The 26,657-nt window shown below is 35.6% G+C and overlaps 1 protein-coding gene across 1 annotated transcript in view; it reads right to left on the minus strand.

The window, feature by feature from the left end:
• The window catches only part of LOC137662585 (adhesion G protein-coupled receptor A3-like), a 284,198-nt gene that overhangs the window by 24,531 nt on the left and 233,010 nt on the right, over positions 1–26,657 (minus strand). Inside the window, exons 15-17 of the mRNA XM_068399128.1 lie at positions 18,584–18,711; positions 17,516–17,639; positions 10,170–10,315 (exon numbers count right to left, since the gene is read on the minus strand). Coding sequence (XP_068255229.1) covers positions 10,170–10,315; positions 17,516–17,639; positions 18,584–18,711 — 398 coding nt within the window. The remainder of the gene's footprint in view (positions 1–10,169; positions 10,316–17,515; positions 17,640–18,583; positions 18,712–26,657) is intronic.

Raw genomic sequence — 26,657 nt, forward strand, 5'->3', positions numbered from 1 at the left:
ATATCAATCAATATAGGCATAAAGTTTAATCTGGACATTCCATTTTGCTAAGGTATATTAAATATTATATATTTAAATTCTTTTAATCTATATCATTAAAATTCCAGGGAATTTACCAAATTAAGTAATTGTAAGTAGCAATGAGCAATAATTTCTGTCTATGAACAAAAATCTGCCTGTAATTATACATGTGTAACTCCCAGTGATTCACTGAAAACTCATTGTGAGTGTGGAAATTTCAGAGAAGCTAGCCTGATTTTTTGTTATGTTTTATATAGTAATGTCGTACCTAAATAAAAATACCTGGAGGATCAGCAGCCAGTTTCTACAAGATTCATAACATTTCCAAACACTGAAGGCATATTTGGAACACATTAGTTTCAAAGTCTCTTCTGTCAGAATTTGCTTGCATAATAAAACACAAGAGTTCTTACGAGACCAACAAGGCTGTAGGAATTCAGCAGTGAATAAAGGTTTGAAAAATGAGAATACTGTTAGGAAAAATGCTTGTTTTAAGAATAACAGAATTGTAGGGCAGGAACGAACATCAAGAGGTCATCTAGTCCACTCAAAAGCTCTGAGCCAGGGTCACCTCAGACATCCACCATGACTGGCTTGGGTTTATCTGATCTATGTTTACAAATTGCTTATGACAGTTTCCACAGCCTCCCAGGTAACCTGTTTTAATTGTCAACTATTCTCATAGTTTAAAATCTTTTTCTAATATCAACCTATTTACCTCTTACTGCAACTTAAGCTTATTATTTATTGTCCTGTCTTCAGTAATTTCAGATAATTTTGTTATTAACACATTTTAAACCCCTTATCAATGTTGTTATTAACACTCATAACCAGCAGTGAGGGTCCACAACCTTCAAGTGATTTGAGTTCGTGTATTTCCTCTTTATTCATGTTTACAACTGTCATTGCAAAGAAGGAGTTAGAAGCTTTCTTTAAAAATGTTAGGATGAGGGTTTCAAAAAAAAAAAATCACACGAGTCTAGAAAGTCAAGCTCTAAACACAATATGAAATATCATGATTTTTTTGATGGTACTGCACAGATATTCTCTTTTTCCTTTCCTGCGCTTTCAACAGTGGAACCTATCAAGGCGCGTGTCTCACCAACAGGGAGGTTGAAAAGTTGAAAAGAAACGAATCATCCACATTTCCAGTAATGGGCTTCAACTATTTAGGAAGTACAAGGTGAAGGACATCAACTGAAGTATATTTGTACTTTTCCATGGTCTCCTGACTCTAAACCAAGTGAATTAATCTAATGCCATGTTTACTCCCAAGAATTTTAAGCCCTCCTTCCAAACAGGCATAAACCAGAGATTATCACACATATTGGCAGGAAGTATGCATGGAATGAGTCAGGTTGGAAGCTGAATTTACAACAGTTACAGTTAAATATGCTGCAGCATATTTAATTTAATATGTGTATCTGTAGATTTCACCAGTCTTCTTTGTTCAAGGCATATATTTTTATTTCCTTGAACTTCTCCATTCGTTAAGTAAGAAAAAATATTCTGAAATGTTAAAATCATGCATTTAAAACTACCATTGCTAAAAACATCTATATGTGCATAAAAAGAGATATTTGGTTTTTATTGCTAGTTTATTTAATGATAACTCACATATTTTTTATTGTTATCATTTGCTCTTGGAATCTAATAATATCTTTAAGCCAAAATTACTATATGGAATAGTGGCAATGTATTGGTAAATGCAATAACCTAATAAGACCTATGCCATGCTATAATTTAAATGCATAGTGGTTATACTGTGCTGCAGGTTTTTTGTAGACTATTGAATAACTTCATACTATACTAGTTGGTTGCCTACAGTGTTCTAGTTACTGTGACACTGCGGTTCATCAGTCTTTACATACTTTACAATTCTTCGTGTCTTATGTTTTCCTGCAACATCACTGGTTCCATTACAGTTAAGCTGGCTGTGTACAGACATCCACTTAAAAGAGAGGTGTCCTGTAACAAGCTTTAAGTTCTATCTTTCTCACATAACAATTTTCATAAGAAAGAATTTGTATCTGATATGACTCTGGCTTTATTTAAATAAAACAAATTATTAATTTTAAAATTTTCTTAATAATAAATGAGTACAATCATCCACAATTAAAAGTCAGATAACCTTTTCTGTAACTGTAGTATTATTTCATGCAGATGGGAATGTTCAGTTCTTTGTCCATACTATGGCAATAGACACATCTGAAATTATCTTATGCATTTCTCTCTACAGCTTTTTGCATAATCAGGTTTAATCTATATGACACCAGAGAATCATCTGAGAAAATATTTAGCTCTTTCAAATCTGATAAACTTTTCTACAAAGTCCCCATTGGAGTTTGAATATATTATCTTCAAGGATTTTTAGAACTTGCAAAATTTCCAATCAGCGTTTTACATTCTGCCTGGAGCAGCATATCAAAGCATGGAGCATTTTATCAAGCTTACCCTACCCTCTAGCTTATCCTCTACAATAATGTATATGACTAGCCTGAATTTTAGAAAGTATTGAGGCAAGGAATAGTGTGACAAGAATTCTGAATTTCCAGGAAATACCTAGGTGTGAACTCATGATAAAAGCAGCTGAAAATTCAACCTAATACAGTTCTGCAGATCAGCATGTTGCAGTTACAGCTTTTCAAATCTGAAAATATCATAGGAATCATTGTAAGTCTCCCTGAAGCTCACAACTTTGCAAGCTCGCAATTGCCATAACTTGTGTTGTTAACAATTTCTAAGTCCCAAGACCATAATTCCCTCATTAAATGACCAGGTATCGCTCGGATGCTGTCATTTTCTTTTTTGGCTATGTTTGTCAATAGCTTTACAACTGGGGACAGTTTCAGTTGAAAGTCTTGACATGTGACTTGCTGTGCTGTTTAATAGCTTGTTTACAAGTAATCTGTTGACTTACTTTTCTTTTGCAATAACCGTAAACCATTTCTTTTCATCTATGCTCAGTGGCTCAGACACTGTTCTTTAAACAAAGAAGATAAAACTTCACCTTCTACCTCAACATAGCTTAATGATTTGGTATTACTGGATTTCTGCTCTGGAAAGTGTCAGCATCGTGTGTATCTTAGCTAATGAAGTTATGGCAGTAACAAAATCCTTTTTCTACTTTGATTGTAGCATATTCTTGAAATAAGAGCAAATCAAAGAGGAACCTCTGTTCCAGGCATCATTCACTTAAAGCATTTGATAATGCATTCAGGACAAGACACAGTATAGTCTGACTGATAAGATCAGCATTTGTGATGGTACTGTTGTTTCAATAGCTGTGTCATCTTTGAATGTCAGAGTTACTGTCTTCAGAATACAGCATTGTTCAAAAGATTAGCTCCATAATTAAACAATACTAAAATTTTGAAATGGCTCTTATCCTTAGATTATTTTAATATCCAATATAATAATATACTAGCTTATTTTGATGTTGAATATAAGCCTTATTATAATAAAACTGAAACAATAGCTGGAAGGAAAACATAACCTCTCTTACGTTCCATTTTTATCAAATGCAAAAATTCTAAAAATGGTATTGCAGCAATATGGCCTTTCTCCTTCCTGGGAAATATGACAAATATTGAAACAAGAAACATGTAAACAGTGATTTGCAGATAATATGCATGAAAGCAGCTGTTACACACTATGTTCTTTTTAGGAACCTAACAGTACTGAGGCTATAAGCAGCCTTGTGAATACATGAGGATTGCAAAAACTTCCATTGTTCAATAATGAATCAAACTAATTACAGCACAAGTTCTAAAATTAACCTAAAATGATCTAAAAATACACATTGGAAAAGACAATTTTCTAGTCTTAATTTCCAATAACTAAAACAAGAAGCATTGATGACAATATCAGAGACATTAGTTAAACTTCCTGATGACTGACTGCCCACATCAAAATATTCTGTCCTCTAAGCAAAGGATGCAGTACAGTATATAAGTAATAGCCAACTTCCTGGAGCATGGTATAGCAGATTTTCAGTGAGACTGTTGGCTTACTGTACCATGGTTTGTCCAGCTGGTGAAAACCTTACTCGCAGGGAGACATCACTTTCACTTACTCTCCAATGACAGAATTTTGTCTATGCTAATAGTGAAGAGTGAACTACAGAGATCTCCTCAGGGCCTCCGAGAATTCTGCCTGTGGCATTTCCCATTTATTTCAACATATACAAACTATAGAGAATTGTTAAGGAAAAGGCAGATAATCCCTTAGGATAATCAGGCCTAAATTTAAACTTTATAGAGAAGTTTTAGTGTGTTCAATGCAGGAAGGAAAAATGGGCTTCCATGCATGAAGATTAGAGAAATTAATATTTAAGGGCATACCATAAAGAAAACAATGGACTGTAATTGATGCTTTTCATCTGACCTCTTTCTCTCTCCTTCTCTCTCAATCATTATTTGATACAAGAAGACATGAATTCATGAGAGCCAGTGCTAATGAAAAATGCACTACAACTTAACTGCATTTCAGAGCTGCTGGTGTCAAGGGGACAAGTAGTGTCTGTGTCTGTCAGAATGTAAATTAAGTCGCTTCACATGATTCACACTCAAGATTCAGAAAAGAACGTGGCCAAGAAAATGACATGACATATTTGGCAAACATGATGTTTAATACACAATTTGTTATCTTGGTCAAATTTTGATACCCCATTACTCTGCTATTATGCCACAATGAATTATAGGCAACTTGTTATAACTGACAGGGGAAATTTTCTAGACCCTGAAAGTAACAAGATAATTTTCTGAAGACCCTTTCAACCTCAGGAGCATTAGAAACCATTAATTCATTTTATTCTAGGGTTTTTCTCTGGTAAAGGACATAATAATTCTTTAAAAAACTAAATATAAGAAGTCTATAGTCTTTATTACTGCAGTGTTTTTAGTACCTCCATTATGGTGCAATAACATCATGTGCCAATTTTCAACGACATCATGAATATTGTTGTGTGCAACTCTAATTCAGGAAATAGCCTGCTTTATTGGTAACTTATTTGGTAAAAGTTGCCACATCATCAAATTGTGATGGAAGTCACAACACTTCCAGACAGGCTTTCTTGGGACCTACAATTAGGCAAATGCAGCAGTACATAGCAGTAGATCCATTTGTGCCCATGAGTTGGTTTCCAGCTTGTCAGAATTCAGATCAAGCATCTAAATGTTCATCCTGAGACAAGCAGGGTTAACGTGAGCAAAGCAGTAAGCAGATGCCATGACCCCTGTGGTATGCAAATCTGTAAAATCTCCTCACCTTGAGGCAAGAGGCTCATCACAGGTTTTGTCTACACAATCCAAAGGAGAGGGCTTTCCTGGATGTGAAAGTTTAGCATGGTTTCTCCTTTTTTGAGTGAAAGAATTTAACATAATTTAATGTCACAAAGATACTTAGCTACTGTTTAGCTGGATACTACTGACTGATGTTTGGGTAGCTCAGAGAAATAATGAGCCAGGGAATGACTGTGAAGAGCTGCTGCCACATTCACAGGAGAGGGAGAGGATGCAAGTGGAGCAACTATCGCATCTTGCACATGCATGTGATCAGGGTGTAGGTTATTAGTCATTGCTACACCACAAACATAGCCCACAAGGAAGACCCCTGTTGTTGCTGCTTCCACGACATCACTCAGTACTCTCTAAGTGTATGGATGATGTACAGATACTTGCCCATATACAAATTCATACAGAATAGCAGACACACACACACAAATATGCATATACACATCCATTAGCAGACATTACAGTTCAACTGAACCACTTCAGGTCTCACCTACTGTTTCTATGTTTACTCTGTGTGCAAGTTAAAGGACAGTTTCTAAAAAACAGTTAAGACATTTCAAAATATATGAAACACACAAACAGCTTTTTCATTCTAAAATGATTCTTAATTTTAAAATTATTTAAAGTTAAAACCAGTAAGAGAATGGAATAGAAGCCAGTCATATTGCCTGTAGGTGCTCTGAGTGTGCTGCTGAAAACTGATTTAATTTGCCTGAGTTATGATCTTCCCAAAATTCTGTATCTTCATTTTTAATAGCCATAGTACTAAGCCTAGTACTTTGAATACAAAGGGAAGGACACACAATCCACTGCTAAATTGCTACTACAGCTAGATACACGATTTTTCCAAGGCACTGCATGAGGTACTTTTCCCAGAAGCCCCACAAATTTAGTAAGAATCTTTTAAAAAGTTTATCAAGATACATTACACAATAAACAAGATGAAGTTCAGCAGAGACAGTGACACCACCTGTTACCCATTTTGCAGTTGATTCTGCAACCTTATTTATGCACATTGGATGTTTTTTCATGACAGATACAGGATACTGGACTCTGTAATCTGAAGTTTGCCCTATTAGTTACCTTGCAAGATGCTCATTGAATAAAGAGGATGGAGGAAATTAGGAGACATATTTGTACCTAACCCTGAGATAAAAGGTAACTCAATTATCTGTCTCCTTAACAAGAGTCTCTGGCCCAGCTGGCAGCTTATTTATTTTTTATTTTAAATATTTATAGTGCATTTGTGTTCAGTAGTTATGATACTAAAATTATAGTAGTCTATTTTTTTTCTCTCTTTCTTGAAAGGAATAATTTTAACAGAATACCTTTCTGAAATATTTTCTACTTGGTTTGTACTCCTGTCTAGTCTGTATGTGCACACAGCATCACATGAAAACTGCATGCACGTATCAGGTATAAAAACTAATACTACCTGTGCCTCAGCTTGGGCTGATTAGAAGTTTTGTACGTTGCGAGTAATAGCTGAATCTTGCATGCCACTTTGTCTTTGCTGGCAAAATCTGACTTCAGATGAGTCAGAAACCCAAACGCTGCCAGGTTTAACAAATGTCCACAAAGGATGAACAGATAAAATTATTTATTTCTATTAAGAATACCAGAGAGTATATTTTACAGGAAGTAATTTCATTATCTGTTGAAGTGCTAAGGTTCAGAATTTCAATATATAAAATTCAATGATGCATTAATTTGATCCACCACATTAGCATCCAGGCACATTTAGTGAAAAATACCAGAACTGTTACAGTTGGTTCATCAAAATGATAGGCCCCGAGAGCTTTAACTCTATAATTAACAGAGAATATATATATCATCTATAATATATATAATAAAATATATATAGTGTATCGTGTATAACATACATAATGTATCATATAATAGATGATTAATGTATAAAAAGAGGCAATATTGAAAATTATATTGCCATGAAGAATAAGTTTCAGTAAAGTTACACTGCAAAAAATTTCAAGTTTGAGCACTGTATCTAGAAACAGAGAAAACTAATAGAGAACCACAGTTTTACATAACAGGATACATCTTGCCACAGCTTAAGGAAAACTAGCAAAAGATCGAGTGTGCCTCATTTGTCTTACTTCTGCAAATGAATATGCAAATAGCAGGCAGAGAAACTGAGGCAACTATTACAAGCAAAAGTCTTTTTCTAGTAACAGGTTAGGTCTCCTTTTAGATATTTTAGTATTTATTTTTACTATTTCAGCTACTTTTTAGAGTGGATCAAGCTCCTTGAAAAAATGTGGTGAGAGAATTTTTATCCTTTCTTGGTCATAGATTTGTGTATTGATTTTTGTTAGTAGCCCCCACTTACTGACTCACAAAAGATATCCTCATGTCTTATACAGCAAGTGCATATACAAGGAATACAAAAACACTCATACATGAACTGGAAACCCAGTCTATCATATGCATCCATTACCAGAAAAGACAGAAGGAGAACAGCAAAGTGTATAGTTCTTCCCAAACACATCCGTATATTTGTGTTCAACAAAACCTGAACACAAGTCAAACTAGGTCTGTAAACAGGGATTACTGACAAACTAGCTCTTGTTCAAAAGTGTCTTGCAGGCCGTATTATATGCTTCCTAGCACTGATGGTCCTGACATATAAAAAAGCTTAATTCAGTCTCCATTGGAACAAACTATATCGTTTAGCTATCTACTGGTGTCAAATGGAGATAAAAAACTAACAATCCCTCACCCAAACCCAGACCCAGACGATGTTCTCTCTTATGTACCTGAGGCACAATATGTATAAAGGCTGGCATCAGCTTATAGTCACAAGAACACTGTCTAGTTAAAATATTTCTTATAAATGACTACACTTAAATATGAGCATCTTAAATAGGTTTTACGGAAATATTATGATACAGAATAATTCCAATTTTAATTTTATTAAAACCAGAAAGTTAAAATGCCCATAAAAATTATCATTATTGTTCTAAAAGAACAACAATTACTAATTACGAGTTTGGCATTTTCTCGCTTAAAGCAATTTTTAATTTTCCATATAGTATGCCCATTTTCTACATGAAATGAAATTGATCTTTACTACTTTGAATGCAGTACTAACCATTATGAAATCATATTAGACATTTCAGTGCCTGTGTCTCTAGGACATATGGTGCCCTGAGTGAGAAAAATAACTTAGAATCATTTTACTTAACTATTAAAAAATTATACTCATGTTCTCTTACAGCTAAAAGGAGGTTTATAATTTCTATTACTAAACTTAAAATATCTACTGTTTATTTTCACTGTCTGAGAACCTCAACATGACTGGTACAACAAAGATTCTAGTTAGAGTAATCTTTTCTGTAACTGATTGTCTATTCTTTTCCAACTCAAACAAGATTTGAATTTGAAGAACATACACTATGCTGGGTCTATGTATCCTGTAAAAATTTTCTACCTTAATAGCCACACTGCAGCATTTGAAAATGGGCAATTATTCATTTGGCCATGAGCTAGTAACTGAAAGAGTGAAATTCTCATCTGTGAAGAATGGTATAGTAAATCATGGATTAGCAAAGTCAGGCACTCTCAGTGAAAGTCTGTCCTCTTGCTTATACCTAACGAAGCTAATGTTCAATACGACTCTTCTTCTTTTCACAATACAAATTTTATATTAACTTTAATCAATTTCATCTCTAGAAAGAAAATGTTTCAAAAAGCAGAAAAGTAATCATGTTAATAAAGATTTCACTCAGCAGAGTCAGACAGCAACACACAATTCATCTTCCTATAGACTTTTAGCAATTTGTGACAACCTCACACAGCCATCTATAAATGCTACTTAATAAACATTTTGTGTTCAAAATAAAACAAGCTAAGTCTGTTTAAAAGAATACACGAATCTGGATTTTTCACAGCAAAGCCATAAAAAGTAGAATTTGTATTTCCTGTCCTTCACTATAAAACTGAGGTCTGTAGTCTAAATTGACTGTTCAGGTTTTTCCATGATCTGTGGGGAAAGAGAGGCACCTCCATAAGACAATTCATCCTGTCCTTACACAAACATCCAAGACAGATGGGAGGGATTGTTCTCTGAAAGTTCATCTCTGTCTCAGTCTCCCTCCAAAATCTACACAGGGACCCTAGATAACTTTGGCTAATACCTAACTTTTTGATAGCTAAAGTCAAAAAAGATGAATCCTGCTTCTCTCTCTCTCTCTTTTTTTTTTTTTTTTTTTTTTTTTTTTTTTTTTTAATGAAGACCGACTATTTTGGCTTGAAGTTTCAGTGTCTCATAGGCATCTGGTTAAAATTCTTACTGCATTACACCTGCCATGCTGTCAGAGACAGGTCTGCTCCATCTAGAAAGCTGATAGGGAGTCCAGACTTTCAGTCGCTCCTGTAATAGCATTAGATCTCTGTTGTGGAATGAGGAAGGTTGCTATCAGGTTACTAGGCAATCAGTACAAGTGTGGGCAAGATTTACAGCAGAATAGATAAGGGTAAAGGGAGAATCATTATAATGTAGTTCCTGATGATTAAATAACGCCTTAACCCGGAAGCAAGCCAGGTTTTTTCCCTCCACAAGAAACCAAGAGGTACGTTTAAATTGGTCCTGTTCAGATAAAGGTGTCTGAACCTAGCCAATACCAGTTCAGCATATTTCCATCTCCTGAGTAGAGTCAACTACTAGCATAGAATAAATATTCAGATTTTCATATACACCTAAGTGACTCAGTTCTTTATGGATCCTGTTTATAGTCTGTACAAAGTAAAGAATACAGAAATAAAAGTGAGAGTTTGTTTAAAATTTATATGTTTTAGGAATACATTAAAAAAAAAAGTATCGCTAATATTCCATACCTGAGTAGTGGCTGCTTTGGATAAGAAGGCTGGTCACTGTTTTGGCATGGCTGAGGTTTTTTTGTGACTTGCTTATAAATATTCCTGGCAGTTACGCCAATCCATAGCATAGTAGAGAGCGTAGAATAATGTAGTACTATGCCAACCTAAAAAAAGAGTAGACAGTTAAACAAGTCAGTAAATGGATCAGTGAAACAAGAGTTTTAGAAGAATCTTACTGCATAAGTGTACAAGCAAACAGATTTAACTGAATTTGTAAGTGCATCAATTTTTTCTTTCTCTCTGGTTATTTCTAACCAGGGAAAACACTTTTAAAAAGCAGATGGTATCTGTTATTTAATCTATCATAGATAATATCTGTGATACCAGATGGTATGTTATGAAACCAAGACTGTAAAGACATTTGTTTTCTAAGAACCTGATTAATGACAACTTTTTACACCTGGATTTAAAGTGATGCAAAGCTTAGTTTGTTTTGCAAGGTTTGTTAGCTTATCATGACAATGCAATTTAAAAACTAATGAGAAGTCAGCATTTTTCCTTGCTATTATGCTACTACCTCCTTTCATTTTTCAGGAATGTCCTGCTGTAGTTCCTTCTCAGCTGCATATAGCCAAGGTTGACTTCTTGTAATGGGATCAGTGCTATTTGCCTGAAACCAGATTATTTTCAGACATATTTTAAGAATTTATAAACTTGGCCACACAATTTTTAAAATTAAATGACAGTTCTGGGCATCCTCCCTTAAAAGGAAATACAATCTCTCAATAGTGTTATTATCATTTTGTCTTCAAGAAACTGGTGTGTTTATCATTGAAAGTAACATAAACACCTCTAAAATACTAACATCTTTGTTATGTTAGCAATTGTCATTCATTACTATGGAAACAGTAATTGGAATTCTATCCAATCTCCGATGCTTTATTACATCTGCTAAGTCTCCATCTGATTATATAAAGTGAGGTTACCTTTGAAGTAATAACCTGACATTTTGCAGTGACAAGTAAAATATTGCTATAATTGGAAAGCACATAAATGTTTAAGGAATACAGAGAATTGCTGAATAAAGCTAACACAAATCTATTATAATGATTTAATTTAACCAGTGTTCATTTTTGCTCAACTTAAAACAAAATAATTGATGGGTAAAGAAAGAAAATTCTGTTAATTTTTTTTTAATATTTAGTAATATAGCACAAAACTTGAAGATAGCAGCAAATATCATCAACAGAAAACCCTCTGTGATTTTCTCTGGGACTTGTTTGACACATTAAACAAGGGAGTATAAAGCCTTCATAGCTGCTGTTGCTGGAGGTAAAGGAAGCAGAAGTAAGAGGATGAGACAACTTTGTACCATCAGCTAGCAGACATTGCCAGTTCAGTGGCTAGTGCTGTCTGGACTTAGTTCATATGCAGCTGCAGCATTTCTGTAGGGATGCAGTGAATATGACTACGACCTGGGTGGGAAGTGAAGGAGTAAGGCAGAAGGGAGAAGAGGGGGAGGAGAAAGGGGGAGAAAAAGGAGGTGGGAACCATGAGAAATAACTGGAAAAATTCTAGAGATTTGGTTCATAACCCCTTTCTCATTTCAGCATAGCACTGCTTCTACATATACTGTAATTATTGTACAGAAGTATGCCAAAGAGTCCATAAGAATATGAACAGCAGGGATGAATTCCGTGTGAGAAGGCACCCACATGTGAAATTTTGACAACATATATGGCCGTATGTATAGAAATGATCAGCCACTTAAGTGAAATTCCTAAAAATAGTACAATAAAACAATTTTATTGAACTTCCAAGTAGGCAACTGAACACATCATTGCTATGCCACCCCTTAGTCACATTGCTTTTCTACATAGTGTGCTCATATTTCAGCATAGTTCCTTCTGATATATGGACAAATGAAACAAACATGGCCAAGAGCCAGAAATGATATCTTCTGTACTAGCTCTTTAATAATATGCTTCTCTCTCTCTCCAAAAAAAAAAAATCTATTTGCATTTCTTGCTTAAAGGAAAAGAGGAAATATCCTGATGATACAGGACCTCCTCATGACTGACAGTTTTGAAGGACAATGGTGACAATCTGGAGATAAGATATACATGACACAACAAAAATGTGGAATTTGGAAGGGTACGCTGAGCCATTATACTAACTTCCAAAGGAAAGGGTACCCTTTTCTCTGTGTGGTGATGATTTTATTTCTCACTTCCCATCACAAAATATGCTTTCTGGACTAGAATTTTTGCTGTTATTCATCCACTAACAATAATTAGTAAAGAAATGCTTCTCACACCTCATCTTGAAAATTCAATGTTTCAAAGTGGTGGGCTTTGCCCTCTGCCTCTTCCTTCCCTATATCTCCATGCTGGCATCAGTCATGCCACGGAGATGCATTTTCCTCACTGTTGCACTTACAGGCCGTGGCTGCATGCTCTTTTGTCCACTTGAGTGAGACCACCTCTATCTGGCTCTCTTAAGCTAGAAAGACATCTGAGCCCTATGCTAGAAATAAACTAGATACCAGCTCATGACATGGAAGGGGAAGACAAGGCTCAACAGAAAGTGGAACAGGACAAAGATAGTTTTGTTCAGTAAACTCTCACTTAACTCTGTTAGCAAATGTAAAATTATGCACTAAAGGTCCAAGGTACAAATTTATCTGTGTATATCTTGTTAGTGGATTTGTGCTTCTGTAAAGCTTAAGAGACCAATAAATAGATAGAAATTAAATACCCAAGTGTTTACTTAAAACTATTTTCACTATAAGTAGAACATTTGTATTTCACATAAAGTTGTGTTTTCCACACAGAACAAAGGATTATGATTGAACATATTAAAAGTGATGACCCTTATTTGTAAGAAGGTTTTCCACTGACAGGCCAAATGGTACAGAAAGAACTGTCAGGACATATGCATTGAAGACAGCATTGCACCTGAAGCTATTTAATAACTGTAGTTATACAGTGAAAATTTTCTTGTTTCCTTGGACTCATTTTTCCATGTGCTGTGTTCTTAGAACACTTACCTTTGGCAATAAGCACCAGCCTACTGAATAGAAGATTAAGCTTTTCTACAGTAAGAAGATGCTGTCTGTATGTGCTCCTTCAATGAATTTCAGTATCTTAGAGGTAACTTAAGTTCCACACTATGCAGTTACCATGGTAATGACCAGAATACACATTTATGCAAAGCATTTTGGCACAAAAAGCTCTCTTGATCAGCTTTAACTTGCACAAAAATTAATTTGTTTTCCCCTAGTTTTTAATTTCTTTTCTTTTTTTTTTTTCAATTGTAATCATATTTCAGATAAGATTGTCCTTCAGCCAGTTCTATTTAAAGGAGGATTTGACATTCCATTTAAACTATTAATCCTGCACTGAAAGTGATTTTTTTCAGTGAGATGAAGGGATTCAGGAATTTCTCTGCAGTCTGTAACGCCACTGGATGTGAATATTTAATGATCTTAAAACATTTAGCCTTAGAACAACTCTGTGTTCCCCTCACAGGTAAAAAATGTAGAGCAAGAAGTTGAGATCCACAAATCAGGTACCTGAGACCAGGAAGGTCAATTTTCAGCACAGCATGCACATCTAACTACATAGTGTGCAAAGTCTTTAGCCATTATATGTTGCTGCTAGTAAAGTTACCAGCCACCTAAAGTCTTGCTTATGCATATGACTAGCTCTGTTCCTGTCTCAGCAGAGCTGAACAACGCAGCACCTTTCCCACGAGAGACCACTCAAGAGCTCTTAAATAGCATTCTTCACTTGAGATAGCCTAACTGGCAAATGATCACAGTACATTAATTTACACCCATTCTTTCAAAAAAAAAAAAATACAGAAAGGAATTCACAAGCGGTTTCACATATGACACTCATCAGGGGAAGACCTGAGCCTTGCCAAATTTTACATGGAAGCTTTTATTTGATAAACCATACAGGAGATTCTTGGAGATGTGATTGAAGTGATCATGCCACTCAGTGACTGGCCACTAGGATAAAAAATTATGATTCTGTCTCACTCCCTAATTTTTCTGTCTCCTGAATCTTTTGCCCCTAAACCTATTCTTCATGCTTCAACATGTTGAACTGATGATTTCATCCCCTAGCATCCATAGCCTCACGGCTATCATGCTCTCCTGGAAAGTAAGGGCCATGAGACTGAAGTCTTTCAGACTGAGGGTACAGAATCAATGCTTCCCACTCGTGCTCAGTGATCCAGCTACAGTTGTGTCTCCTTCTGTCTTATTCCTTAGATGAAAGGAATAAGCCTCCTTCTGCCCTTTGAAGGAAAGTAATCAGAGACCCTAACTCTAGGAGATGGAAGGGGCTGACTACATCATCTGCTGGCTGGCTCAAGCACCTTGCTTGCTAGTGTACTGGCTCTGATTAATCCCATTCTGCCATTCTTAACACAACCTTTGCCTTGCATGAAATATTTTGCCATAAACTCAAAACTCTGGATTCTACATCAACAGCCAGCATTCAGTGACACCCGGAATCAGATTCGCGGGTAATCTAAATGGTCTGGAGATACAAACTCATTCATACAGGAAATCTGTGAAGAAGCAATCAACTCTTCCAGACCAGCACTCTAACATCAGTTTTCTTTATGAATCATAAAGGCTGCATAGCACATAGGCAAGTGAGACTTGTCTATACAAAATCCTCTCTGAAGTAGGTATGCAAGTTTAAAAGGGAGTTTTAGATTTTTAGATTCCAGATAAAAATAAATATCTTACCATCTCTGCAAAACACATTTTTTTTTTGTGTAATTGCTTTGCCTTCAAGGGAATATGAAGGTTCTTGCAGCTATCGATCACAGAAAATGGGTCCATTTCCATAGCATTAATTCCTGCTGCTTAAAATTAGGATGGGACACCTCATTTAGAGGGAGAAGGTGATCAAACTGAAGTTATTTTAGAACCACCCTTTTTGGTTAATTATAAAAGATAAAAATTAACTCAGTCTATTATTTCACTTGGGTAAGGATGTTGCAGTGAAATTTGTGTGAAGGTTTTAGGGATAATTAAAATAAGAAAGGTGGATGTTCACTGGCTTTGACACCACGTTCCAGTGATTAGGACAGAAAACGCTTGTGCTTGGAATCTTCCCCTACGCACTCAGGAAATAAAAAGTGTAAATTACATTGCTGCAGGGTGAAGCTGTGTTTTGAATTGTAGCAGATGGAAAGATACCTGTGCTATAGCAATACTGATGGTGTTAAACATGGAGTATAGCTAATATTTTAGTGCTGCTTGAAGCAGTAAACTTTTCGCAAATATATTTTTAAACACTAATATCAGTTTTTTTCCAGAACTGAAAAAAAAAAAGAAAAAAAAGGAGAAAGAGACAAAACTTAGACTTGAGGGACATATAAGCCCAAAACAGCTGTGTAAATATACCTTTCATTAGGCTGAGTCATTTAAAGAATTGCTATATTCCATACGCAGGAGAAAAGAAGTGCTGTCCAGCCCACCACCACTTATGGAAGCTATGGGAAATGTTCAAATACATGAGCTTCTAGGAAACTATTAGTAGGTCTGACCTCCTACCTTCTAGCTTTGTCACCATGAATATTAATTCACAAAGTAATCCTCTCAGGGTTATCACAGGAGGAGACAGCCACTGTGACTTACAGAATTTTGAAAAATTTTGCTGTCAGTAGGCAAGAAAGGGTACAATGGTCTGGGAGTGAACATTTGTTCAGCCTGTGTTACCACCTATAGGAGTCTTGTCTTAGATTGCACTGTTGCATCCATTAGCCCTACCTAATTACATCAGACAATTTCTACCAGGAACCAGAGAACTGTGTATGTCCTGTATCTTTCCTATATTTTAACTGCTGATGATATTGTCTGTTGATGTATCATGGTGTCAGGTAAATAAATAATTTTATGAAACCGATTAGAAGGCATATGTGAATGGATCCATTCAGTTTCTCTAAGTGTGCACGTTTCTCAGCAGCTCAGGATCTAGCCCTATACCATAGCAAGAAACAGCTGTCACTGACAATGCATTTTATGAAGATACCCCTGTAGTTTATGTATTACTCATAACAGATTATTAATAACTCATTTATCTCAATGAAGTTTTCATTATCGCTGTTAATACTGCATTGTTACCATGCAATCTGCAAAGTAAATATCCAGACAACGATTGTAACAACAGATGGTCATTTGTGATCGTGTAATTACACAGCCATAGTGGCCCTACAAACTAATCTGCTACCCTCACTGGCAAACTGCAGATAAAGACAATGGTAAGTGATATTTCAATTTGCTAGAACTTGCAGATTAATTATGACACAATACACTAGATATTGTGAGATACTTATCTCAGGATAATCTAGTGGACAATTGTGTCATTTAAATGAATACCATGTAATACACACAGGTAGACACTGTGTGTAGAATGTTACAGGTGCTTACAGATCTACGTGTGCTGTTTACACCCATTCAAGCCAATCAAAAGAACCAGATTAGTGACAGGCAAAATATCTGGGAGAATGCTGGCTTAATAAAGTGCTTTACTACAGGTAAATACCAACAACATTCTTGAGATCTGGAGCACTTCTACAAAATCCGAGAGGAAGAAATATTTAAGACAAACAAACTGCAGCAAGCCCTCATCAGGTGTTACAGAAGATGACTGAAATGACTGTCTTTACACACTGTACAGACTCAGCCTCTATATTCAGAGCAGCTAAAGCCATGTCCTCTCTGTGAATCTCATGGCACTATATCCCCAGAAAGGATGAAGCAAGAGATGTGAAATAGTCCAGCAGCGCAAACAGAGGTCCATAAATCAGAAGCGTACTGGTCTGCTTTGTCTCCTTAGCTTTAATTGTAATTAAAATAATCATAATCATACTATAAACATTAAGCTGACCAAGTATATATTTAAGGATCACCCAGTGAAGTCAGGGCCACCCTCAGGCAAATTGTATATATATTACAAAAGAGCAGCAGTAGCTTTAGTTCCACACATTCAATCCAAAGATCAGAAAGGATATTAGAAATATTTGGGAATCATAGTTTTCAACTGTCCTGTAGAACAGAGAAATATTATGATTTTCAGGGATTTTTTTAAAATAAGGAAATCTGAGCTGCAAAGAAGTTAATGCATTGCTCAGCCTCTCACAGAAACTCAGGTGACAACCAAACACTGAACACTCCCAGTGCTGGCCTTTAGAAGACATGCTTATAATGATGACTTATTTTGAAGAACGAAAGATCCAGGAACAATATATGAAAAGAAAGAGAACTATCAATATTATGTTAAAAGATACAGTTTCAGGTTTTCATTCTATTAGTAAGAATTACTAAGACAGGTACTTACAGCTTGACATATAATTGGATATTTAATGCGATTGATTCCACCAGCAAAAACAGCAAATGTAAGAGCAGTATGGAAACAAAAGTTGAGAAGCATGTGCCATCCTTTTCTACTTATTCGGATTGTGCTGTTGAAAAATCACATTTTAAAATTAAAAACCAAAATATCTATTATGAAAATTAGGCTTTGGAAAAAAATGCTTAATATGATAGAATTAAATTCTCTGATTCCTGAATACCTACTTAGCAATCTACCTATAGGACATAGCTTGATTTATACACCATTGAAATCAATGGTAAAAAGGTAAAATCAATGGTAAAAATTGTAGAGTCTACTGACAAGGGTCTACTGACTTAAAGTTTCCTCCATCAAATCAAGCATTTAAAGTAGAGTAATAAAAGCAAAGGCCTATTGCATAGCTTCAGATATGCAGAACTTTAACAAGATATCTCTAAAGGATTAAATGGAAGTTGAAGATCAGAAGTCATTGCATTAAGTTCACTTAATTAATATTTAGCAGCTTCTACAGTACAATACATTCCTACTCTTTTAAATTGCTAATGATCTTTAACAGAAGTATGTAGTTAAAATGGCGTTTACAGAAATCTTTCATATAAAGGAAAACACAAGTTTTCTAAAACCAAGAAGATTTAGAAGTCAAAGAAAGTTTCTTTTCTCCAATGATAGTTACCAAGTTTTTCAACCAAACTTGGTCTTAGAAGCCAATACCGCCAGTGTAGTTAACCAAAGTGCTGTTCTTTGACTGGAATTTGCCAGACAGCAATTTGATAGTGCTCATGGTTTTATATTGAAACGTCAAGTTAGAAATCTTAGGAACAGTGTGTAGACCATTTAGACGTACATCTCAGGAAAGATACAGCTTGGGAATAGCTTGAGAAAGGTTGATACAAACTTTTTTTGATTTCTCTGGTGTAAATCACTTTGCTGATATTACTATCCAACAGTAATTCAGATAATTTTAATTTACCTTTTCAGTGAGGGTTAGACAAATTGAAGTACCTCAGTATAATGCTGACCATTTAACACAAGTGCTTAAGACTGAATTCTTACCTGTGATGGACAATGTAGGTGATAATGGAAGCAAACAGGCACAACAACATAACTGCAGTACATGCATATACCACAGGGTGTAGAAACTCCCCTGGGTACTGGGGGAAAGACAGCACTGTCTTAAAATCCTGTGGAGAAAGCAAAATGATTTAACATTGTTAGGGGTGTGTGAAACTCTGAGACTTCATTTCAGTATGCCCTTTTGTTTCTAGCTGTTCCCTTTCAAGAGCAGGAAACTCATAAACTTTTTATGTAGATATAGTTCATGAATTTACAGTAACATCAGACTGCTCTCTCCTCATCTGCATACATTTTGCAAGACAGAAATTAACCTTTTTGTACAAGCAGACATACCCTAATTAAAAAAAAAAGGTCTGAAAAAATACACAGAATATTACATCTTCCAGGTATTAGCAATATCTGTTCCTTCTCATAACATGAACTTTATGTTAAGTACAAAATATCAAATTACCATAAAAGTCTCCAAACAGCATATACATGGCTGCAGAAGAACCACTCAAAGAAAAAAAGCCATGAGAATACACTCAAAATATGGACTGACTAGCTCCTATATTCAAATATAATTCCCAGTTGATACACCTCCTCTGACCCAGTGACCTTCACACTTAGTTGCAAATACTCTGCTACCTATATCAATTCAAAAGCAGCTTGACAGCTATATTAACAGCAAAGATCCACGCATTCCTTTTGGACTTGCTAGTACCTAGTGACACAATTCTTCATGAAAAGCATAATGAAAACCTATTAATATCTTTGTAAAATTAAACATAGCCTATTCCCATTCTAAATTACTAGATCTCACAAGTAAGAAATAATAAGGGAGCTAAATCTGCAGATGTGATGGATGGAAAGCAAAAAGAGCCCGTTACAGAAAACAGTACGTCTTCAGACTATCTGAATTAAACCAAACATTAGAGGTTCACTGTAATGTATTAAGCCACATCTGTTTGCGGCACTACATTTCTGCAAACAAGTACTATAAATTAGACATATAAACTATCACCTGAGTGCAATGTGTTGTCTACATGCCAGTTTCCATGTGCAGTGGTACTAACTGTGCACACAAAACCGAATATACATCCCAGCACAGAAAAAGCTAAAATCTGAAGTACTGTCTATGACAATCCAGCAAACTCTAACACTGAAAATACTGGCATACATTTAAAAGATTTTTTCTTATTTGACAGTTTTAGGTTCCCCTGGAAGAAGGAGGGGAATACATTATTTTCCTGAGGTGAAATCTGCCCTTTGGAGACTGGGACTGTAATGCTAATACGTATTTTTTTATTGCATTTGCATGTGGAGAGCTGATTTCCAGCACCATTACTTATGTGTATGAACTTGTCCATGTACAAGCAGCTAATGTTCATGAGTATATGAAATTATTAAATCAGGGGGAAAGGTACTGTTCCGTTTACCTTCCAGAAAGGTCCTTACAAATAACAGATGCCCTAGTAGTCATGATTTTTCTTCATACTAGCCTTAAAGTTCGTAAGTTTGACTGTACCAGTTTCTCCAGATGCATATTAATGTCAGTTCTAAAACAGAGGAGCTTAAAACATATATTAAAAAGACCATCAAAATGAACAAATAACATATGAACAAGATGGTAAATATATGTAATCATATCCCATTTCTCTTCAAATACTTCCTCAGCTTGCATGTGTACCTCAGTTAAATCTGCTCAATCACCACCTGTCCCACACACAAGTCCTCTCTCAGCCCTGCTGAGTTCACCAAGACTCAAAGTCAGAGGTGGAGTCACTTGTCACAGAGGTACTCTTATGCTGTCTCCTAACATCTCTTGCTACTCTTCCCTCAACCACAAGTGGAATAGAAGAGGAAAAGAACTCTGTCTTTTGATGTGGTAGCTTTTTAGTGCAACAGACCTACGCTCTTGAGGCCTTCTCTCGATTTTGCTTTTTTTTTCAGTGTGCATGAATATACGTTCAGGATGTACTGAATTCACAAATTTCAAATAATTCTTTAAAAGTCCATTGGCTCAGAACTGCCACTGAACCTCCACTCAAATACCCTTTTTTTTTTACCATCTTTTGTCCTGTTTTTATCTGCATAATCTCCCCATTAAATCTTTTACAGACTGAATTTCTTGAGGTACACTATTATTTACTAGAAAAGTTCAGTAAAATTTTGGCTCATATTACTAGAGTAGTAATGTAAATACTGTACAATTTAAATAGAAATACTCTGCTGAAAATGATAAAATATTTACTTCTAGCTCTGATATAATCATATTTTGGTATACCAATAATAGACTTTGTCATAATTTTATGTATACACTTGCTTCAGTTCTGTGCATTAAGAAAACTGTTACTGTAACTAATATAGTAGTAACAGTGCAGTTATTTAATGAAATAAATATCTTGGATATTTCTGAAAAAAAATACTCTGAAAAGTTAACAAAGTTGTGAAAAAGGAAACACACTGAAGATACACATGTAGCAACAAATGAAAGCGATTTTACTTGAGGTGGCATCACTCAGTGTACTAAAGAACTACCTTTTAATAGTGTAAATGCAAGGATCAACCAATCACTATGTTTGAACATCAGTGTAAAAACAAATGCCATATGTCCTACAGGAATACAGCCATTTTGCCTGCAGAAGAATCAAGAACAATCAGCATCTTAAAGCTAATTCCTTTTAAAATATTCATTTTTTCATTATTATCTCTTTTCTAATCTTGTACAGTAAATAAGTGGTAAAACTTTTGAGTATCATAATGCATTACTGCCAATGTAGAATGTTCTTTTTAAGAGTTTTGTATATTGAAAACTGATTTCATTATAGATATATAATAAATTTACCTTGTCTGCTTTTTGGTGATAATTAAACCTTATTGATCTGTCAGCCTCCCCTGAGTAATCCTCTGGGGAAGACAGCATGCAGAAAACAAAGCTATTTTTTTCATGCTGTACGCAAAGCAGCATAATTGTATGTTACATTTTTAAAAGGTAGGTTTAATTTTATTTCCTAGAGGGGATTCAAATGATGATGGTATTGAAAAATGTCAGGAATATCTACAGGAAAATGAATACACACAGGACTTTGACCATTACAAACTGCTGTCTACAACTACAAAGCCAGTAAAATGTTGTCTAATAAGAAATTGTCATTCATTCACCCTTATAAGAAGGTATGAAACCAGCTTCTTTTAGCTGTAAATGCCACCATAGTATATAAGGCACAATAGCAATTAGTGATGGAAATTAGTGACAGAAAAGACTTTTTACCAGCTATTTCATGCAACAACCAGAATTATAAAAACATCAGAGTGCAAATGGGACTGTTTCACTTTTACTTGAGACTTCATTCCAAAAAACGACTGAAACAGACATGTCTATACTGATCAGTTAAAACTCAATATGAAAGTATGAAGAGGTATAGACAAATTAAATACCAAAGGCAGCCCTTAGACATCTAATAGCAGATACTGAGAAAGCTGAAGGGAAGATACAGTGAACTAATACTAAATATCTGGTACTGTCACAAAATCACAGCTGGTAAAAACAGTCTAGTTTGTGTTGTAAATTTTTGTAATCCATCTACTTATACTGGCAAATTAAGCATTTGTTTTTAATATATTGCTTGTAATAGTATGACTTTAGAAAGTATAGTCTAACTGGTTTCTGTGTTTAAAGCAGGACACCTGAAATTGTGTTCCCCAAGGAAGCGGTATCCAAGAGCCACAGAGACTTAGAAACAAAAATGCACTTGAACAATCAGGTATGGTAAGATTTAGATTCCTCCTACTTATACAAAACAAAACTTGAAAATTAGGTGCCAAATATTAGGACGTTTAGGAGCACCAGAATATGGAAATTATCCATAGAGTTGGGTCTCTATGGAGAGCTGAAAACACTGCAATACACATTGAGTGGAGCTGTTGATGTGCTGGAAGGCAGGACTGCCATTTGGCAAGGTCTCAACAGGCTGGAGGAATGAGCTTACAGGAACCTCATGAAGTTCAATGCAGAGAAATAAGAAGTTTCCTGTCTCTGGGACAGAGTAACCCCGACAGCAGTACAGGCTGGGGGACAACTGACTGGAAAGAAGTTTTGCAGAAAAGGATCAGAGGGGCCTAGTGGACAATAAACTGAAAGCAAGCCAGTGGTGAGCCCTTGTAACACATAAGGTGAAGCACATATTGGGCCATATTAGCAAGAGTGAAGGCAGCAGGCTGAGGGAAGTGATTATTCCCTTCTATTCACCACTTGTGAGACCAAATCTTGCCTACTGTGTCCAGTTTGGGGCACTCGAGTACAAGAAAGACATTGACAAATTGGAAGGAGTCCAGTAGAAGCCACGAAGACAATAAGATGGCTCAGGACTTAGATTCCAGCTCTTTACCTTACAGCTCCTGTCTCCCAAGAGTTGGGACCTCCTTTATATGAGCTCCTTTATAATCTGGATCCCTTTACCCTCTGGTTGAAGCTGCACCACCAAGAATGCAAGATCCATTAAGCCAAGAGAAAGCAAGAGCAAACAGAAAGAAAGGGCTTGAGCCAGAGGCTTGATTTGTTATAGAGTCAGTGCATTTTGAAGGAGACAAGCCTGGATCTTTTGTCTCCAGTACCAAGCCAGTTTATGCATTTTACAGAGCAAACGACACATGTTATTAAGTGTAATTTAATAAAAAGTAGATGTAACCCAAGGAGAAAGGAATGAAAATCAGGTCTTGCTCTTATGAGTACTCTAACTCCAAGGCTTTGTGCAAAAGATTGGCACATTCAGGAATATTCTGAAAAAAACAACCTTCTTGGGGAAGCTAGGCTCAATACTGCCCACATGGGCTAAGCATTCTTTGTTATGTGAACAGTACATGCCAGCTGTGGACTTAGGTGAAGACTACGTGCCTCTTTGCCAGGCCTCTGAATGACAGCAGAGCTTAGAAGTCTAGCTCTTCACACTGGGAAGCAGCTATGCACATGCAGAGGAATCTAATTCCAGGGAATTTTGCAGTTCCCACTACACCAAATGTTAATTTCACAGATAGCAGGTAAACTTTCTGCATCACTTTCATAGTCTTTGGTGCTTAAAGTCTGCTAAGGTCTATTCTGTAGGTGTAAAAGTAGGTGTTTAAACACCAAAAAAATTGAAATGTTCAGTCTTAAACCTCTCTTTATAAGCGGCCTGAGTTTTCAAAGTAGTGAACCATGTTTCCACAGCCTTTTACGAGAAAACCCTGTGTTCTCTATGGGGAAAATGTCAAATACTGTAGTTATGTCAACCTTCTAAATGACATCTCTGTAATACTTCCCCGACTCATGAATTAATTTCTCAAAAGGCTTCGACAGGCTGTTTAATTTGGAGAAGATCTGAAACTTGGAAGTTTAAAAGACTGTTTCCAGAATTGAACTTCATGAATAGGCCTAAAAAATTCTGCAGTTGTCTCCAGTCACACTGAAAATATTGAAAATGTAGCTTTTGTGGTACTGTGATCTTACCAATTTGGAAAGACTTAAAAGATTCAGGGAATGCTTGTAAAACAACAGGAGAAAAATCCTGTTAACTCTTAGCATGATCCGTTCCTAGTATCTGGCCTCTCAATTTCTCTTTCACACAGTTTTCCAAGGTTTGCTTCCAGAATAGTTTCACATATGCTGTGTTTTTGTCAGCTCAGTCTCCTCAGCCCTAATTATCTCAAATTGGCATCCACTGAATGTATGCTACTTTTGCAAAGAATGACTCCTTATACTCACAAAGAAAAAAAAAATGCAACAAAAACCCCCATCTATGTTGTTTGGAATAATGAGATACATTGTGACAAAACAGGAAAGGAGTAGTTTATGATTTTATGTTCATTTAACCTATCATCAGGATTACAATTAAAATGCTAACAATATTTATTAATCCCTTTTATGTTAATTGAGAAGTAGCATACTTAGATTTAAGAATTTTACTAGTGTTTCTCTGGCAGATTTGAGGAAATTACTATTGACAAAGCAGTCTGAGGGGGAAAAGAAAATGCTGTATACAATTACAGTAATATCCATCACTATTGAATTGCCATTCTGTTCTAATAAAAATTAAAGGAAGAACAAAGGACAATGTATGTCAAAACATATTCAGCAAATTTTGAAATTCAATGTTGCTGTTGGGTATTTTTGTTATTTACTGAAGAGTTTTTACTCAGATGTACTATGGCTACAGGGCACTAAATTGGTCATAACATACACAAACAGTCTTGAAAAATTAAAATATTGATAAACAGCTCAGTTCACAAAAGAGCACAAATACAGAGTATTTATAGAACAAATACTTATAATTAGATATACCAAAGCTTCAGAATATATAAGTTCATAATTTTACTCTAAAACAGAAAAGCATATTGCAGAGGTTCATAGTTCAAGATCCTAGAGGGCTTTGGCCACCTCCAAAGGAAACTAGAGTGTGACTGTCTCTCTTCCTCCTACAGGCAACAGAAAAAAAAAGACAAAATAGGAACTGGTCTAAACACATGATATATGAAGGGAAAGACAGAAATATAACTCGGGAGTTTAGTTCACAGTATTTTAGCCTGAAGAAAAGGAGGCTGAGGGAAGACCTTATCGCTGTCTACAACTACCTGAAAGGAGGTTGTAGCGAGGAGGGTGTTAGTCTCTTCTCCCAGGTAACAAGCAATAGGATGAGAGGAAATGGCCTCAAGTTGCACCATGGGAGTTTTAGATAGGATATCAGAAAAAATTTCTTCCCTGAAAGGGTTATCAAGCATTGGAACAGGCTGCACAGGGAAGTGGTGGAGTCACCATCCCTGGAGGTATTTAAAATACGAGGAGATGTGGTGCTTAGGGATGTGGTTTAGTGGTGGACTTGGCAGTGTTAGGTTAATGGTTGGACTCGATAATCTTAAAGGTCCTTTCCAACCAAAACGATTCTATGATTTTACTCTCACCCCTAAGACATACCATTCAAAAGCTGATCAGAAAAAGATAATGCTGTATTACGTCTTATTTCACTTTCATCCACTGGCCCAACCCGGAGGAGAGTGAAAGCGTGAGAACAGTGTGAGGGAAGGAGCTTGTACCTGCTTTCTAACTTAACATCCAAACTATACTCTCTCTCTCATTGACAACACTTGAACAACTGTCACAGAGAAAAATGAAATGGCTCTACATGAATCTTCTCACTTGAAGTATGCTCATGCTTTTTAATTATCAATCATAGTTTATAAATCCTTGATTACTGCCTTTCTAAAAAAGGACTCTATGAAACCTTTATTTTAACCCTTTTACAGTTAATAGGCAGAAACAACTTTTATAAAAGTGGTTCAGGGAATATTGTCTTACTAATTAAAAAGATGACAAATCAGAATATGTGCTGTACTAGCTACAAAATGGACAGTTGGATTAACTGAGGCTGCTATTTCATCTTGTTCCGCAGCAGGATATACATTATTCTGATAGTATGTAAACCTTCATCACTGTTGCTTTATTGCTGCTCTTCAGTTTATAGATACTACTTTAGTTTTCTGCTATTATCCCAAAACATAATAATCAATTATGAATTTTTATGGTTTAATAGATTAGAGAATTATAGATTAATAACATGTATCGTAATATTGTAGCTAATTTCATTGGCTACATACCATATGCTAGCTATTTTGAATTTGCTGTCCGTTTGTTAGTATTTTAAAATATATTAGGCACTTGTGTGTGAATTAAGAAGATACACGTAGGCACTTTATATTGTTCATATTATAAATTAATAGCTAGGCAGAACAATGAAATATTTTTAATTTCTGGTATGAGAACTGAACTGCCCAGAACAGCGTAGTCTCTATCAAATAAAATAATCCCTGATTTTATGCCACAAAACACTGATTAAGAAATAACACTTGAATGAAAATGACTGCACATAACGAAGCTACAAAAGTTTTTTCAATAGCTGTTTAGAAAGACAGCTGTTGGAAGATGTATTTGTGTGTGTATATATATATTAAAATAACTTACGGTCAGGCATCTTTTTTCTTAAAAGTGACTGTGAAACATAAGCTAAGAAACATATCACATTGTTTGCTACCATATCAGTTG

Source organism: Nyctibius grandis, chromosome 4 (assembly GCF_013368605.1).
Source record: "Nyctibius grandis isolate bNycGra1 chromosome 4, bNycGra1.pri, whole genome shotgun sequence".
Classification (NCBI taxonomy): Eukaryota; Metazoa; Chordata; class Aves; order Nyctibiiformes; family Nyctibiidae; genus Nyctibius; species Nyctibius grandis.